Here is a 13827-nt window from a genome sequence, read left to right on the forward strand (position 1 = left end):
TCATTTTAACACATTAAAACAGCGATTTCAGACAAAATATTTTCAGAGATGATAGACAAGATGTTAAACAACAACAATTTAATTAAAAACCGATTTCAGGAAAACATTTCTTCTCGACCTATTTTCGCTGTTTCCTGAGAAAGGGCCAGCGCGACATCCGACGGGTTTTCCCAGATCGCATCACATATATATAGACAGATGTAGTGCACAGGGGGTAACGCTGCTATCTCACTCCGGAGGAGGCAGAGGCAGTCCGCTACGATATAGTATATTTATAAAATAGGCTATGAAATGGCCTAATGATAAAAAACTGAACTAAAATGAAAAATTAATTTAAAAAAATAGAGACGCACGCACGCACTTTCTACACGGTTCGATTTTTGTTTTCATTGCATTGTGGTGGTAGGCACACAAGTTTGATAAAATATAAAAATAATAGGCTAATAAAATAGGCAGACTAAACTAAACATCTGCCCAGTTAAACGAAAGGTTTGCATGGGTTGAACGTAACGTCCTTAGGTCTTTGACGAAAAATCCTCAGGTACTGCACGAAACGCCCCATGCCTTCTACTAATGGTCCAACGTTTTGTTCGAATGGTCCCCTCTCAACAATTCATTACACGAATCGTCTCGAATTCGTAATAACACACCACTGGTGGTGTACTTACATCTGTAAGAGTACTTCTAGTATAAATTCCTCCAGCCCTCCTCCGTTGCGTAATGGTCCATCTGACCTCGCGCGCCCTGGTCATTAGAGTCTACTTCACTGAAACTACTCTAGCATGCTTGACATCAACCACATCGAATGCCTCAGGTCGCACAATTTCACAATTTCACTTGCCATCCCGCGCTAGTTTGTTTTGACAGTGTATTTATCTCCTGTAGTGGGCTACATTTACTGCACCACTGTCTGTATGCCCTCCCAAAATAAAGTGCTTGCTGGCAAAGACGCGCGGTATTGCAACCACACAGATTCACAGTCAAGATTCATGAGCCAGACAAATTTATACATTTAGACGGTTTCGTTTAGGTCCATCTCCCTTACTCTTCTTGTAGCCATCATCCATCATCCTCGAAATTCTCCCTCCACACACGGTAGTAGCGATCCCTCCGGGTTTTTATGTCAGTTTCGTCCACTTCTAATGCTATTAGCCATTCCCGTAATATGGCTGGTTTAGACAGTGGCAGTCGGTGAAAACGGTCGGGGTTCCAGCTTTTCATTTTACGGTCGTAGCCGGTGCGAACCGCGGACCATGTTTAGCCTACCTAGCCACCTGATTGAGTAGCCTGCATCCGGGTCAGAGAGTTGCAACAGTGAGACCCCTCTGAAAACACTGGCCAGTGAAAGATTGTGTGGTTCGATGACATTCTCTGTGCCTCGGTTTGATTGACGAGACCTTTGTGATGAAGTGTGTAGCGTTTTTGAAGTTGTTTATAGCGGGGAAACATCAGAAAAGAATAGGTTTATAATTGGCCCCGCCGTGATGCGTTGGCTGCGTTTTTCACCAAAAAGCTTAAAATAAGCTAACTCCATAACGGCGCGGCATTGCCCGGAATGGCTCATCATTAGATACATTATGTGGCATGGGAAAGCGATGGTGAAACTTTCATTTTACGCCGGAACTATCCTTTAACACAAAAAATAAGTTGCATTTAAACGTCAAGTCAAAACGTCAATGTTGTGTCATGCAGCTCCAGGCACCAGGGCCAATGTTGTGCAACGCAACATGCAGCATAAATGGGTCAAACATATTAGTAACTCAGTATGTACTATCCTAACAGTATCATAACATTACATCATATGTACTATCATAACAGTAGACTACATATAGACCTTTGTGATGACATCCATGGTGAATGAGTTGATCATCTTGTGCATGTGCACAGGCTCCTCACTGTCTGCAAACTCACTCAGTTTGGTCATCAAGCGCTCGGCTCTCTCATTGAAGGTGTCAATCAGACCTCTCAGATATCTGCAATATTACATCATCACAGACATGACAAACAAAGTTGACCACACATATACAAACAAAACACCCAAGGTAGGATGATAACTGATTGCCAATAATAGAAAGAGCGCAAATAAATTAGGCACATGTGCACTACAGATCTCACTTCAGGATCACACTTCAGGAGGAGTAGGCCTATATCGGGTATCCTTTGTCATGAGCCCTCTCACTCCACCAGTTCACCACCTTAATTGGTTCCCATTACCTGCCACTCTGCTCACCGCTCTCTCTACTCACCCAAACTAGTTCCACCTGTCCCTTCCCTGCTCTGCTCTAATTACCTGGCCAGCTGCGCTACATTATCCACTCACCAACCTCTCCTTGCACCACTCTGCTCTGATTACTCTGCCAGCTGCGCTGCATTACCCACTAACCTCTCCCAGTATTTAAAGCCTCTTCTCACAGCTCAACTTTGTCAGATCGTCTGCAATTCCACACCCGGAACCAGTTTGCTGTCTTCTCTCTGACTCCTGTATCTTGACCCTGAACCTGCCTGTATCCTGACTACTCTTCTGCCCCGGAAAACCCGACCTGCCTTCTGCCTTCACGACTCTTGACTACTCTTCTACCCCGGTAATTCTGACCTGCCTTCTGTCTCTGCACAACGATTTTGGATTCTCCCTGAACTGTACTTCTGCCCTGTTTCACCGTGCTGTTGTGTTTGTGTTCCCCCCCCCAGGACTTCCGGACCACCTACCACCGGCTCCTTTGGACTAATCTCTGCCACTGGGGGGGGACGCACACACAGCACGTTGGACGAACCCTGGAATCCCGGTAACTCTTGGATCCAGCAGAACCCTCACTCTCCCAACTTCCCTTCCCCCTCAAGTTTTCAATAAACTTTCTGTGTGACGCAATTGTGGTCCTCTGGTCGTCTGTCTGAACCGTGACAGTACGATCTGACCACTATGGACCCAGCGCACACTTCCCCCAACATGGAAACCGATGAGCCTGAGCAACCCACCGCCATGCAACGTCTGGAAAATGCTGAGAGAGAGGTAACCCGCATGAGCGGCGACATTGCCTCCCTGCTACAGGTCGGCCACCAACAACATCAGCAGTTCCAGCAGCAACAGCAGCAGTTCCAGCAGCAACAGCAACAGGTCCAGCACCAGCAACAACAACTCGGCTTAATCATCCAGCTCCTCACCAACCTTACCCCAGCCGCTCTACCTGCCGGCCTTGCCCCAGCCGTTCTGCCCGCCAGCCCAGCTCCAGCCAGTCTGCCCACCAGTCCAGCTCCAGCCAGTCTGCCCACCAGCCCAGCAGCCGAGTCCTCTGCCCCAGCCACTGCAGCCGCGGCGCTTGCCCCAGAACCCAAGATTGGAAACCCAGAGCGGTTCAACGGCGATTCATCCCAGGTCCGGCCATTCCTGATTAGCTGCCGACTTCAGTTTTCCTTGCAGCCAAGGACCTTTGCCACGGAAGGGGCTAAAGTCGGTTATGCCATCACACACCTGACGGGCCGAGCTCGACTCTGGGGAACAGCAGAGTTTGAACGCCAGACCCCTGCATGTGCAACCTTCGACCTGTTTGCTGAGGAGATGCTGAAAGTGTTTGACTTGGATTCTCCAACCGCAGAGGCATCCCGTGAGCTTTTCAGTATTCGGCAAGGCAGACGAACAGTTGCAGACCATTCCATCGACTTCCGAACCCTGGCAAGAAGAAGTTCTTGGAACACACCATCGCTGGTGGACGCGTTCTTCAACAGCTTGGCCGACTACATCAAGGATGAGTTGGTCTCCCATGAACTGCCTTCCACCCTTGATGAAGCCATCGCACTGGCTGTCCGGATCGACAGAAGGATACAGACCCGCCGTCGTGAGAGGGGGCGCCAAAATCCACCAACCACTGGCATTCGGAGAAATTCGACTGGGCCCCTGCCACCTACTGCTACCCAACCAAGCCAGCTTGACCAGTCTGAGCCCATGGAAATTGGGCGAGCCTCTCTCACTCCAGCCGAACGCCAGCGCCGCTTCACCTCAAACCTCTGTCTCTACTGTGGCGGTGATTCACATCGTGTTGCCACCTGTCCTTTAAAAGCCGAAGCTCACCGGACCTAGGGGGAGTCCGGTTGAGCTCAATGACCGTCCAGTCCTCCGACCGCAAACCCCTGCTGCAAGTTCACCTCTGTCTCTCTGACTCAACTCACACCCTGGCTGCTCTGGTGGATTCTGGTGCCGAAGCCAACATAATGGACATCAAGCTGGCACGCCAACTGGGACTAGAGAGCCACCGTTTGACCCCCCCTATTCCTGCCCGGGCGCTGGATGGACACTTACTCGGATCGGTCACTCATGTCACGGCCCCTGTCTCAATGAATCTGTCCGGAAACCATCAAGAAACCATCCAGTTTCACCTGCTCCATTCCCCAGGCCAGCCCCTCATCCTGGGTTACCCATGGCTCCGCCGGCACAACCCTCAGCTCGACTGGGTGACCGGGGTGATCAGGGCGTGGGGAGAGGACTGCCATCGAACCTGCCTGCTTGCTGCCGGCTTACCCAAACGGCCAGTACCCACCAACTCTGCTCCAGACCTTGCCAATGTCCCGGAATGCTACCACAGTCTCAGAGAAGTGTTCAACAAAGCAAGAGCCACATGCCTGCCCCCTCACCGGCCATACGACTGTGCCATCGACCTCCTCCCTGGAACAGCTCCTCCCAAGGGCCGCCTCTATTCATTGTCTGCTCCTGAGAGACAGTCCATGGAGGACTACATCAATGACTCTCTGTCCGCAGGGTTAATCCGTCCATCTTCATCTCCTGCTGGTGCCGGCTTCTTCTTTGTGGGGAAGAAAGACGGATCCCTTCGCCCCTGCATCGATTACAGGGGCCTCAACGACATCACGGTGAAGAACCGTTACCCTCTGCCTTTGCTCACCTCTGCCTTTGAGTTGCTCCAGGGAGCTACAGTCTTTACCAAATTGGATCTCAGAAACGCATACCACCTAGTGCGGATCCGGGAGGGGGATGAATGGAAGACCGCATTCAATACACCAACAGGCCACTACGAGTATCTGGTTATGCCCTTTGGCCTCACAAATGCTCCTGGTGTGTTCCAGGCTCTTGTGAACGACGTGCTGCGGGATATGTTAAACCAATTTGTCTTCATTTACCTCGATGACATTTTAATATTCTCCAGAAGCCTGTCTGACCACACCCGCCATGTCCAGCAAGTCCTTCACCGTCTCCTGGAGAATTCCCTTTATGTCAAGGCGGAAAAATGTGAGTTTCACGTCAAGACTGTGGCCTTCCTGGGGTACATTGTGGCAGAGGGAAGTATCCAAATGGATCCAGCCAAGGTGTCTGCAGTCAGTTCATGGCCAGTTCCGGAGAACAGAAAGAAGCTGCAGCAGTTCTTGGGGTTTGCTAACTTTTATAGAAAGTTTGTCAGGAACTACAGTACTGTTGCCGCCCCTCTGACTGCTCTAACCAGCACCAAGCAACCCTTCACCTGGACCCCAGCAGCCGACAAGGCCTTCAGTATCCTCAAGGCAAGGTTCACCTCCGCTCCCATTCTCCAGATGCCTGATGTGGACCGGCAATTCATTGTGGAGGTGGATGCCTCTGATGTGGGAGTTGGTGCTGTGATTTCCCAGTGGGCTGCAGAGGATAAAAAGCTCCATCCCTGTGCGTTTTTCTCACGTCGGTTGTCCCCCGCTGAGTGCAATTATGACATAGGGAACCGAGAGCTGCTAGCTGTAAAGCTTGCCCTGGAGGAGTGGCGTCACTGGCTGGAGGGGTCCACCGTCCCATTCCTCGTTTGGACTGATCATAAAAACTTGGAGTACATCCGCACGGCCAAACGGTTGAACTCCAGGCAGTCCCGCTGGGCCCTCTTCTTCACGCGGTTTAACTTCACTCTGTCATACCGGCCTGGATCACGCAACACCAAGCCAGATGCCCTCTCCCGCCAATTCCAGAAAGGTGACACTCCCTCCAGGGATCCTGCACCGATTCTGCCCAGTCCCTGCATTGTAGCAGCTCTGACCTGGGATGTCGAAGAACGGGTGCTGAAAGCTCTTCGTAACCAGCCAGGTCTCAGCACTTGTCCAGTTGACCGCCTCTTTGTTCCCGAAAATCTCAGGTCCCAGGTCATTCAATGGGGACACGACTCCCGCCTAGCCTGTCACCCCGGCTCCAACCGCACCTACGACCTGCTTGACCAGAGATTCTGGTGGCCCTCTCTGAAAAAGGATGTACGGGAATTCGTCCAAGCCTGTCCCATCTGCAGCCAAAACAAGTCGTCCTGCCAGCCCCCAGCCGGATTGCTGCAGCCCCTGCCTGTGCCCACACGTCCCTGGTCTCACATCTCCCTTGACTTTGTTACGGGCCTGCCCCCTTCCAGCGGTATGACTGTCATTCTCACCATAGTCGACAGATTCAGCAAAATGGCACACTTCATTCCTCTCCCCAAGCTCCCAACCGCCAAGGAGACTGCCCAGGTGGTCCTGGAACACGTCTTCCGCATCCACGGTCTGCCCAAGGATGTAGTTTCTGACCGTGGCCCACAATTCTCCTCTGCCTTTTGGAAGGAGTTCTGCCACCTGCTGGGAGCCACAGTCAGTCTAACTTCTGGATTTCATCCCCAATCCAATGGGCAGTCAGAGCGGACAAATCAGGAGCTTGAGAAGGCACTGCGATGCATGTCGTCCCGCAACCCTCACTCCTGGTCACAGCAATTGACATGGGTGGAGTACGCACACAATTCTCTGACCAGCTCTGCCATCGGTATGTCCCCCTTTCAATGTGTCTATGGATACCAGCCTCCTCTATTTGCCAGCCAGGAAGGGGAGGTTACCTGCCCATCTGCACTTGCTTTTGCCCGTCGATGTCGTCGCACCTGGTCACAAGCCCGAGCCACCCTCCTCAAATCCGTTACCAGCTACACTACCGGGGCCAACCGTCGGAGAATCCCTGCGCCCGCCTACCGTGTGGGCCAAAGGGTGTGGTTGTCATCCAAGGACATCCCACTAAAAGTGGAATCACGAAAGCTGGCGCCCAGGTTCCTTGGTCCATTCCCCATCCAGAGGGTGATCAGCCCAACTGCTGTCCGGCTCCGACTGCCCAATTCCATGAGGGTGCACCCGACTTTCCATGTGTCAAAGATTAAACCCCTTCATGAGAGTCCGCTGGTTCCTGCTGCACCCCCTCCTCCTCCTCCACGCCTTGTCGATGGTGGTCCAGTATACACCGTCCGCCGCCTGCTTCGGTCCAGACGCAGAGGTAGGGGCCTCCATTACCTCGTCGACTGGGAGGGCTATGGACCAGAGGAGAGGACATGGGTGCCGGCTGGTCGGATTGTGGATCGGGCCCTCATCACCAGCTTCCACCAGCGGCATCCTGATCAGCCTGCAATCCGGAGGGGGCGCCCCAGAGGGGTTCCTGACCGCCCGGCCTCCCGTCCTGTGCCTGACCCTGACTCTGTCCCGCAGCCTGTGACCCGTGGGGGCCATCTCAGAAGGGCCCCTGGTCGTCCTGCCCGCTCGGCCACCTGTCCTGTGCCTGACCCTGACCCTGTCTTGGGCCCTGTCCCCGACCTTGGACCTCCGGCTTCCTCGGAGGATGAGGGCGCTCGCTCTGACCGTTCCGAGGAGTTCTAACCCTCCGCCGGCTCCCCTCCTCCCGCCCGACGTGATGTTGCTCTTGGGACTTCTGGGGCCGTCCCTTGGGTGGGGGGTTCTGTCATGAGCCCTCTCACTCCACCAGTTCACCACCTTAATTGGTTCCCATTACCTGCCACTCTGCTCACCGCTCTCTCTACTCACCCAAACTAGTTCCACCTGTCCCTTCCCTGCTCTGCTCTAATTACCTGGCCAGCTGCGCTACATTATCCACTCACCAACCTCTCCTTGCACCACTCTGCTCTGATTACTCTGCCAGCTGCGCTGCATTACCCACTAACCTCTCCCAGTATTTAAAGCCTCTTCTCACAGCTCAACTTTGTCAGATCGTCTGCAATTCCACACCCGGAACCAGTTTGCTGTCTTCTCTCTGACTCCTGTATCTTGACCCTGAACCTGCCTGTATCCTGACTACTCTTCTGCCCCGGAAAACCCGACCTGCCTTCTGCCTTCACGACTCTTGACTACTCTTCTACCCCGGTAATTCTGACCTGCCTTCTGTCTCTGCACAACGATTTTGGATTCTCCCTGAACTGTACTTCTGCCCTGTTTCACCGTGCTGTTGTGTTTGTGTTCCCCCCCCCAGGACTTCCGGACCACCTACCACCGGCTCCTTTGGACTAATCTCTGCCACTGGGGGGGGACGCACACACAGCACGTTGGACGAACCCTGGAATCCCGGTAACTCTTGGATCCAGCAGAACCCTCACTCTCCCAACTTCCCTTCCCCCTCAAGTTTTCAATAAACTTTCTGTGTGACGCAATTGTGGTCCTCTGGTCGTCTGTCTGAACCGTGACATCTTTGAGCTATTGTCTTTAGATTATATGACACTTGAATCTAATGGCATAGTGAAGTTGTATGTGTTTTCAACTTAAATCTCGCACCTTAATCCCCCCCCCTCAAATGTGGGATTTTGGTCAGCAGTAACCCTTTTCTTACTTGCGCTGCGTACCTGCTGAAAAGTTTATACTGGTGCTACGCACCCCCTGCCACCCCCTTACTTTCACCACTGTACTTAACACTCAAGACAACACCCGTCAGGATACTAGTGCTAATAGAAAGTCCAGAGACCATGGGAGGGTCTGAATCTTGTACTAATAAGATCTTTGTCTTTTGGGTTCCCCGCTTTAAGCAGCTGAGTGCAGCTTCCTAGGGTTTTTTCCCTTTCAATAGAATAGAAAAAGAATGATCTGTAATACAATTTTCCTGTAAAGATATTGAATAAAAAAAATAATCGTATCGTATCATATCTTCGACATCCCTATTCAGGGTTCTTGAGCAGGCCATCTAACCCAACGCAGTCTCACCCCAAGTAGTCAATTTCTGACTACCTTGGACCAGACTGCAATTTTTGACGTCTTGGGTATTCCTTCCACGTCACATTTTGACTATCTGGCCTAACCCTAAACCTATTCCTAAACCTAACCTCAATGACGTTATGCTGCCACAAGGGGGCGCCTTTGAGGACATAGTCAAAATGTGACGTGGAAGGAATACCCAAGACGTCAAAAATTGCAGTCTGGTCAAAGGTACTCAGATATCGACTACTTGGGGTGAGACTGTGTAGTCTAACCACACTTTACAACAGGGATTGTATCCTGTACCTAAGAATAATTAAGTACCTTTAAACACAATTGTCTAGTTATTGCAATTTACTGTAACATGAATGATCAGGTGATTGAATCTGTGTCACTCACACACTGCTGAATGCGGGGTCCATGATCCTGCGTTGCTTGTACCATGACTCATGGTCCATGGCGGTCACAAGGCCAGTTCCAAGAAATCTGATAGAGACAGCAGTCAAGACGCGAACATTGACTGAGAAGATACACAGGCCTTTCAGGCCCAATATCAAGCCTAGTAGCAAGAAAACCCCCAACAAGATGAGGTAGGGTAGGGTGGGTAGCAGAGGTGGCCGAGGGGTCACATCACATGTGGCCTATTTCATCCGTTTCAAGAAGGAGGAGGCCGCACCTTGCATAGTAGTGTTTTGTATTGCACAGACGCGTTTCGGCGTGTGCCTTCTTCAGTGTGCAACGCTACTATGCGAGGTGCGGCCTCCTCCTTCTTGAAACATTGAATTTAAAATGTGGGCCGGCAAAGGATGAAATAGCAGCATACATTATTGTCAATTATATTGACACAGGGAAGTGACGCAGCTCACTTCCCTGTGTCAATATAATTGGCAATAATTTATGCTGCTATTTCATCCTTGCACATTGTAAGGGAATGAATTTAATTGAAAACAGTGTCCTTAGCCTTGTATCATCTGAAACCCCTTAAGACTAAGGATAGTGTGGAATCAAAATTGGATCAAAATAACGGCCCACCCCTGGTCTATAGAAACATGATGCAAGCAGGAGATGGGATAAAATGTTGCTTTTCAAAATTTCCCTCTGTATTTAGTAGAGTAGTGCTACAACCAGGGCTCTAAATTAACGGGCGCCAACACGCCAAATGCGGGTGAAAAATCATTTTGGCTGGTAGAAAAAATAATCCACTAGCCAAATTGGCCGGTAGCGCGCCTCCGACTGAACGCTAAACAGCTGCCCGCACAGATCTGTAGCTGCCGTCTGATGAACGTTAAAACGTCGCCTATCCCACACCCATTGTCTGACCGTTAATCACAATAAGGCAGCCTCAAATCCATTGGCTGCGAGTTTGATACCCGCGCGCTGGAACTAGTGTTGATAAAATATGTTCAGTGAGCGGAAATAGAGAATTGGTGGAGCGAAAACGGCGTGAGTGAGTGGAGGGACAGGACAGCTGTTTGTCACAACAGTGTCGTTGCCGTCAGAAGCCATCTGATATTTGCGAGGTCCTCGCAACTACAAACGATGGAATTGTCGTTTCCTAATAACGCCCACGCCATCGCAAAGACCCTGCACGAGTTTGACATGGATATACGAGTAAGTGAAAAAAAAGATAACAAAAACTAGCGACGAAAGTAACAAAGTAAGCATGGTCTCTGTGGTCTTATTAGATACTGTAGGCCTATCTAGTTGATAGCGTAAAGGTAATTGTCATTCCAAGCGTTGTAAGTAAACCTGGAGGAACTTGAAGGTGTCACGCAGCAGCAGCATAAACACACAATGCAGACATCATTCACCCACTGTATAGGTGTGTGCAGGGCTCTAAATTAACTTTTTCCACCACCAGCCAAAATGATTTTTCACCCGCATTTGGCGTGTTGGCGCCCGTTAATTTAGAGCCCTGGGTGTGTGTGTGTGTGTGCGTGCGTGCGCGCGGGTGTCTCCTGTCCTTCTCCTCTCCGTCTCCTTCTCCTCCCTTCATCTCTTCTCCCCTTCACCTGTCTTCTGTGCATTGTCAATAGTATTTGGACCACTGTGTGTGAAGTGATGCTGTGTAGGGGATATTAGGTTTTGCAGTGTTTGGTTGTGTGTGTGTTTGGCTAGTGTATGTTGAAAGTCTGGTATGTGTGTGACATTAGTGTTGAAGGCATGCTGTGTTGAGTTGTGAGTTGTAGGCCTATACTGTATGTGAGGTTTGGGTGATGGTGTGTGAGGTAATAGGTGTTTGGCTGTCTGTGCAGTATATGGAAATTGAATGAAAAATAATGAAATGCAGGAAATAAAAATAGAATTACTAAATAATTATAGAATAGACTGAATTATATTGAGTATAATATTTATATTGTTTATCTGTGTTGAGGACATAGCTTAGTTTAATAAAATAATTAAAAGCAACATAATTAATGCATGGTTTATTTTGGTGAGAAAAAAATGGCTTGTTGACCTTCCATTTGGCTAGTAAGAAAAAATGTCTACTAGCCAAATTGGCTGGTGGTGGAAAAAGTTAATTTAGAGCCCTGGCTACAACCAATCATTGCAACAAATAGAATGACGTATAGGATGCACTTAACCCGTTAAGACACACTGTTTTGCTGTTAACCAAAATGGCAATGACCAAGTCATAGTGCATTACTAAAGGCCCTGTGTTATCTCATAGTAGTGTAGTACTATGGTAGTTAACTTTTCAATGACTATTACAGCGTGCCATAGGAGGTAGAGCATGCATTTTGGGGCTACAAGTGATTGGCTGGCCAGTGCTACCAGTATCCATTTGCAAGCCCTACGGGTTGGCAATGACGTCTCCTGTAGTGACCAAGAGCGTTTATCCAACTCCCACAGTAAATAACTAAAATTGTTTTGGATAAACCGTTACTAAGTCTAATATATAGCGGGAAAATATCACTTCGTTCTCTATGCCTTCAAATGTCTGTGTGCTATGTGTGTCTGTGTGTGACTATCACATTACCTTGTACCAAACAGATTGAACAGGCGCTTGTACACAAACGGATCTTTGGAATACTTTGGTGACATCAAGACCTCCTATAAATGTAGAGATTGAGGCTGTTTATGAATAATCTGTGCACAACATATATTATATAGGCCTATTATATTATATAATACATTATATGTTATATTAGATCTCTGTATTATGTGTTTTCAGGGCTCTCAAGTTTTGACCACAGTAAGGAGCGAGATTTCACTATGATGCCGCTCTAAATTATGGTGAACGTATTGTGTGATTTTGGACGCATAATATTTGAATAGATCCAATCATACGCTAATAGGCCGACTATGCTGTTTTCTCATTGGCTAAGAAACATTCTCCTCATGGACATTCCATACAGGGATGCAAATAATAAGGAAATGCTTGAAAAACAAAACAAATGCAGTAGGGCTTTCTAATGATTTGTTTCATAGTGTGAAATACTAAGTGTGGAGTGAGAAAAGGTCAAATGAGTGAGACTAACTCCCAAAGAGGGAGACTTGAGAACACTGGACTGTTTTTTGAGCTGTTACCTTGGTTGCCTCTGGACAAGACACAATGAGGAAGATACTGTGTAAGCTGTTGATTCTGCACACAGGGCCATATTGCTCAGCCCTATAGGGTATAAGTGGAAAAGTCATGTGATCAGTTCTATTCACAGAGGGCATAATTCATTGCCTCCAATTGTGCGCAACCATGCAGCCCAGTGTCATCACCAGGTTGCCATAGGCATAGCTACTCGTTTTGGTTGGCAACACACTCACTCATCTTCACGTTTAGTTCAGTAAAACACCGATGTAAACCTAGTGGTTGCTTTAATTTAAGATATACAGTAATTTATGCTTTGAAATCATTATATTGTGAAAACGATCATCTCAGCAGACGTGGTTCAAATGAAGACGATGACACAATACGCAAAGCCAGATACCAGCAGTTCAAAAGTTCAGTGAGTAGGCCTAGTTTAAAAATGAAGTAGCGCGTAGCTAAATTACCATTCCAGAAATCTTTCGTTGATATGGCGGCCTGGTGTTCTCGAGTCTGATAGAATAGTTGGCATATGTCCAAGTAGGAAGCTGTAAAGCAACAAAACATGCAATGAGAGAAACCACCGAATAAGTCATGGTGCACATGCTTTTTAAACACATTTTAACAAAACACAGCAGCGGAAATCCTCCACAATAGTGTATGCGCATAATGTGAACTCTGTATTAACTTCTATGCGTTCTCATCGTGATAATTTGCGTCACTTACTTATCTCTCGGCGGTCCCGGAATGTGGTCGTATTTTAGATGAATGTATTTTACGTAAAGGACATAGCCGACAAACGCAACTAAGATGACCCCAAATAGTATTAATAACAGATATCCAGCCCATCCAAGAATTAGGCTTCCTACTGATGCCATTCTGTTGTTGCTTCCTTCCTAGGCTGCGTGGGAAGTCAGCACATTCAGATGACAATCTCCCCCTTTTTATCACTTACACAACAGGTTAGTGTTGCATAGCCACAGCAGCAGTCAGCTGGGACAGGAATGTGTATCAAAGGTAGGCTTTTCTATCACGCAGCATGCACACCTTTTGTAACGAGAATAAGTAGCCCTATGTGAATACACGCTGTAAGTCAACACATATGGCAACCACTAAAAATAACCATTTTACACATGCCAAGAGTAGCCTATTTCAGTTGCTGAAATGAATTCCTATGATATTCCATACCATACAACACAATTTTATTTAGGCCTAAAAACCTGGGCCTTTTTTGTGGGTCTTGTTTTGTTATTATTGTCATTATTATTATTATTATTATTATTATTATTATTATTATTATTATTATTATTATTATGCCTATTATTATTATTATTATCACTATTATCATTGTTGTTGTTGTTGTTGTTGTTGTT

At 48.3% G+C, this 13827-nt stretch overlaps 1 protein-coding gene across 1 annotated transcript in view; it reads right to left on the reverse strand.

Annotated features, from left to right (window-relative positions):
• Nucleotides 1-13588, reverse strand: part of LOC134469174 (cholesterol 24-hydroxylase-like) — a 34027-nt gene extending 20439 nt beyond the window's left edge. Inside the window, exons 1-6 of the mRNA XM_063223285.1 lie at nt 13181-13588; nt 12922-13002; nt 12463-12544; nt 11912-11985; nt 9331-9417; nt 1835-1973 (exon numbers count right to left, since the gene is read on the reverse strand). Coding sequence (XP_063079355.1) covers nt 1835-1973; nt 9331-9417; nt 11912-11985; nt 12463-12544; nt 12922-13002; nt 13181-13332 — 615 coding nt within the window. The 5' untranslated portion in view covers nt 13333-13588. The remainder of the gene's footprint in view (nt 1-1834; nt 1974-9330; nt 9418-11911; nt 11986-12462; nt 12545-12921; nt 13003-13180) is intronic.
• Nucleotides 13589-13827: the final 239 nt, after the last annotated feature.

This window comes from Engraulis encrasicolus, chromosome 18, assembly GCF_034702125.1.
Source record: "Engraulis encrasicolus isolate BLACKSEA-1 chromosome 18, IST_EnEncr_1.0, whole genome shotgun sequence".
In the NCBI taxonomy this organism is placed as follows: Eukaryota; Metazoa; Chordata; class Actinopteri; order Clupeiformes; family Engraulidae; genus Engraulis; species Engraulis encrasicolus.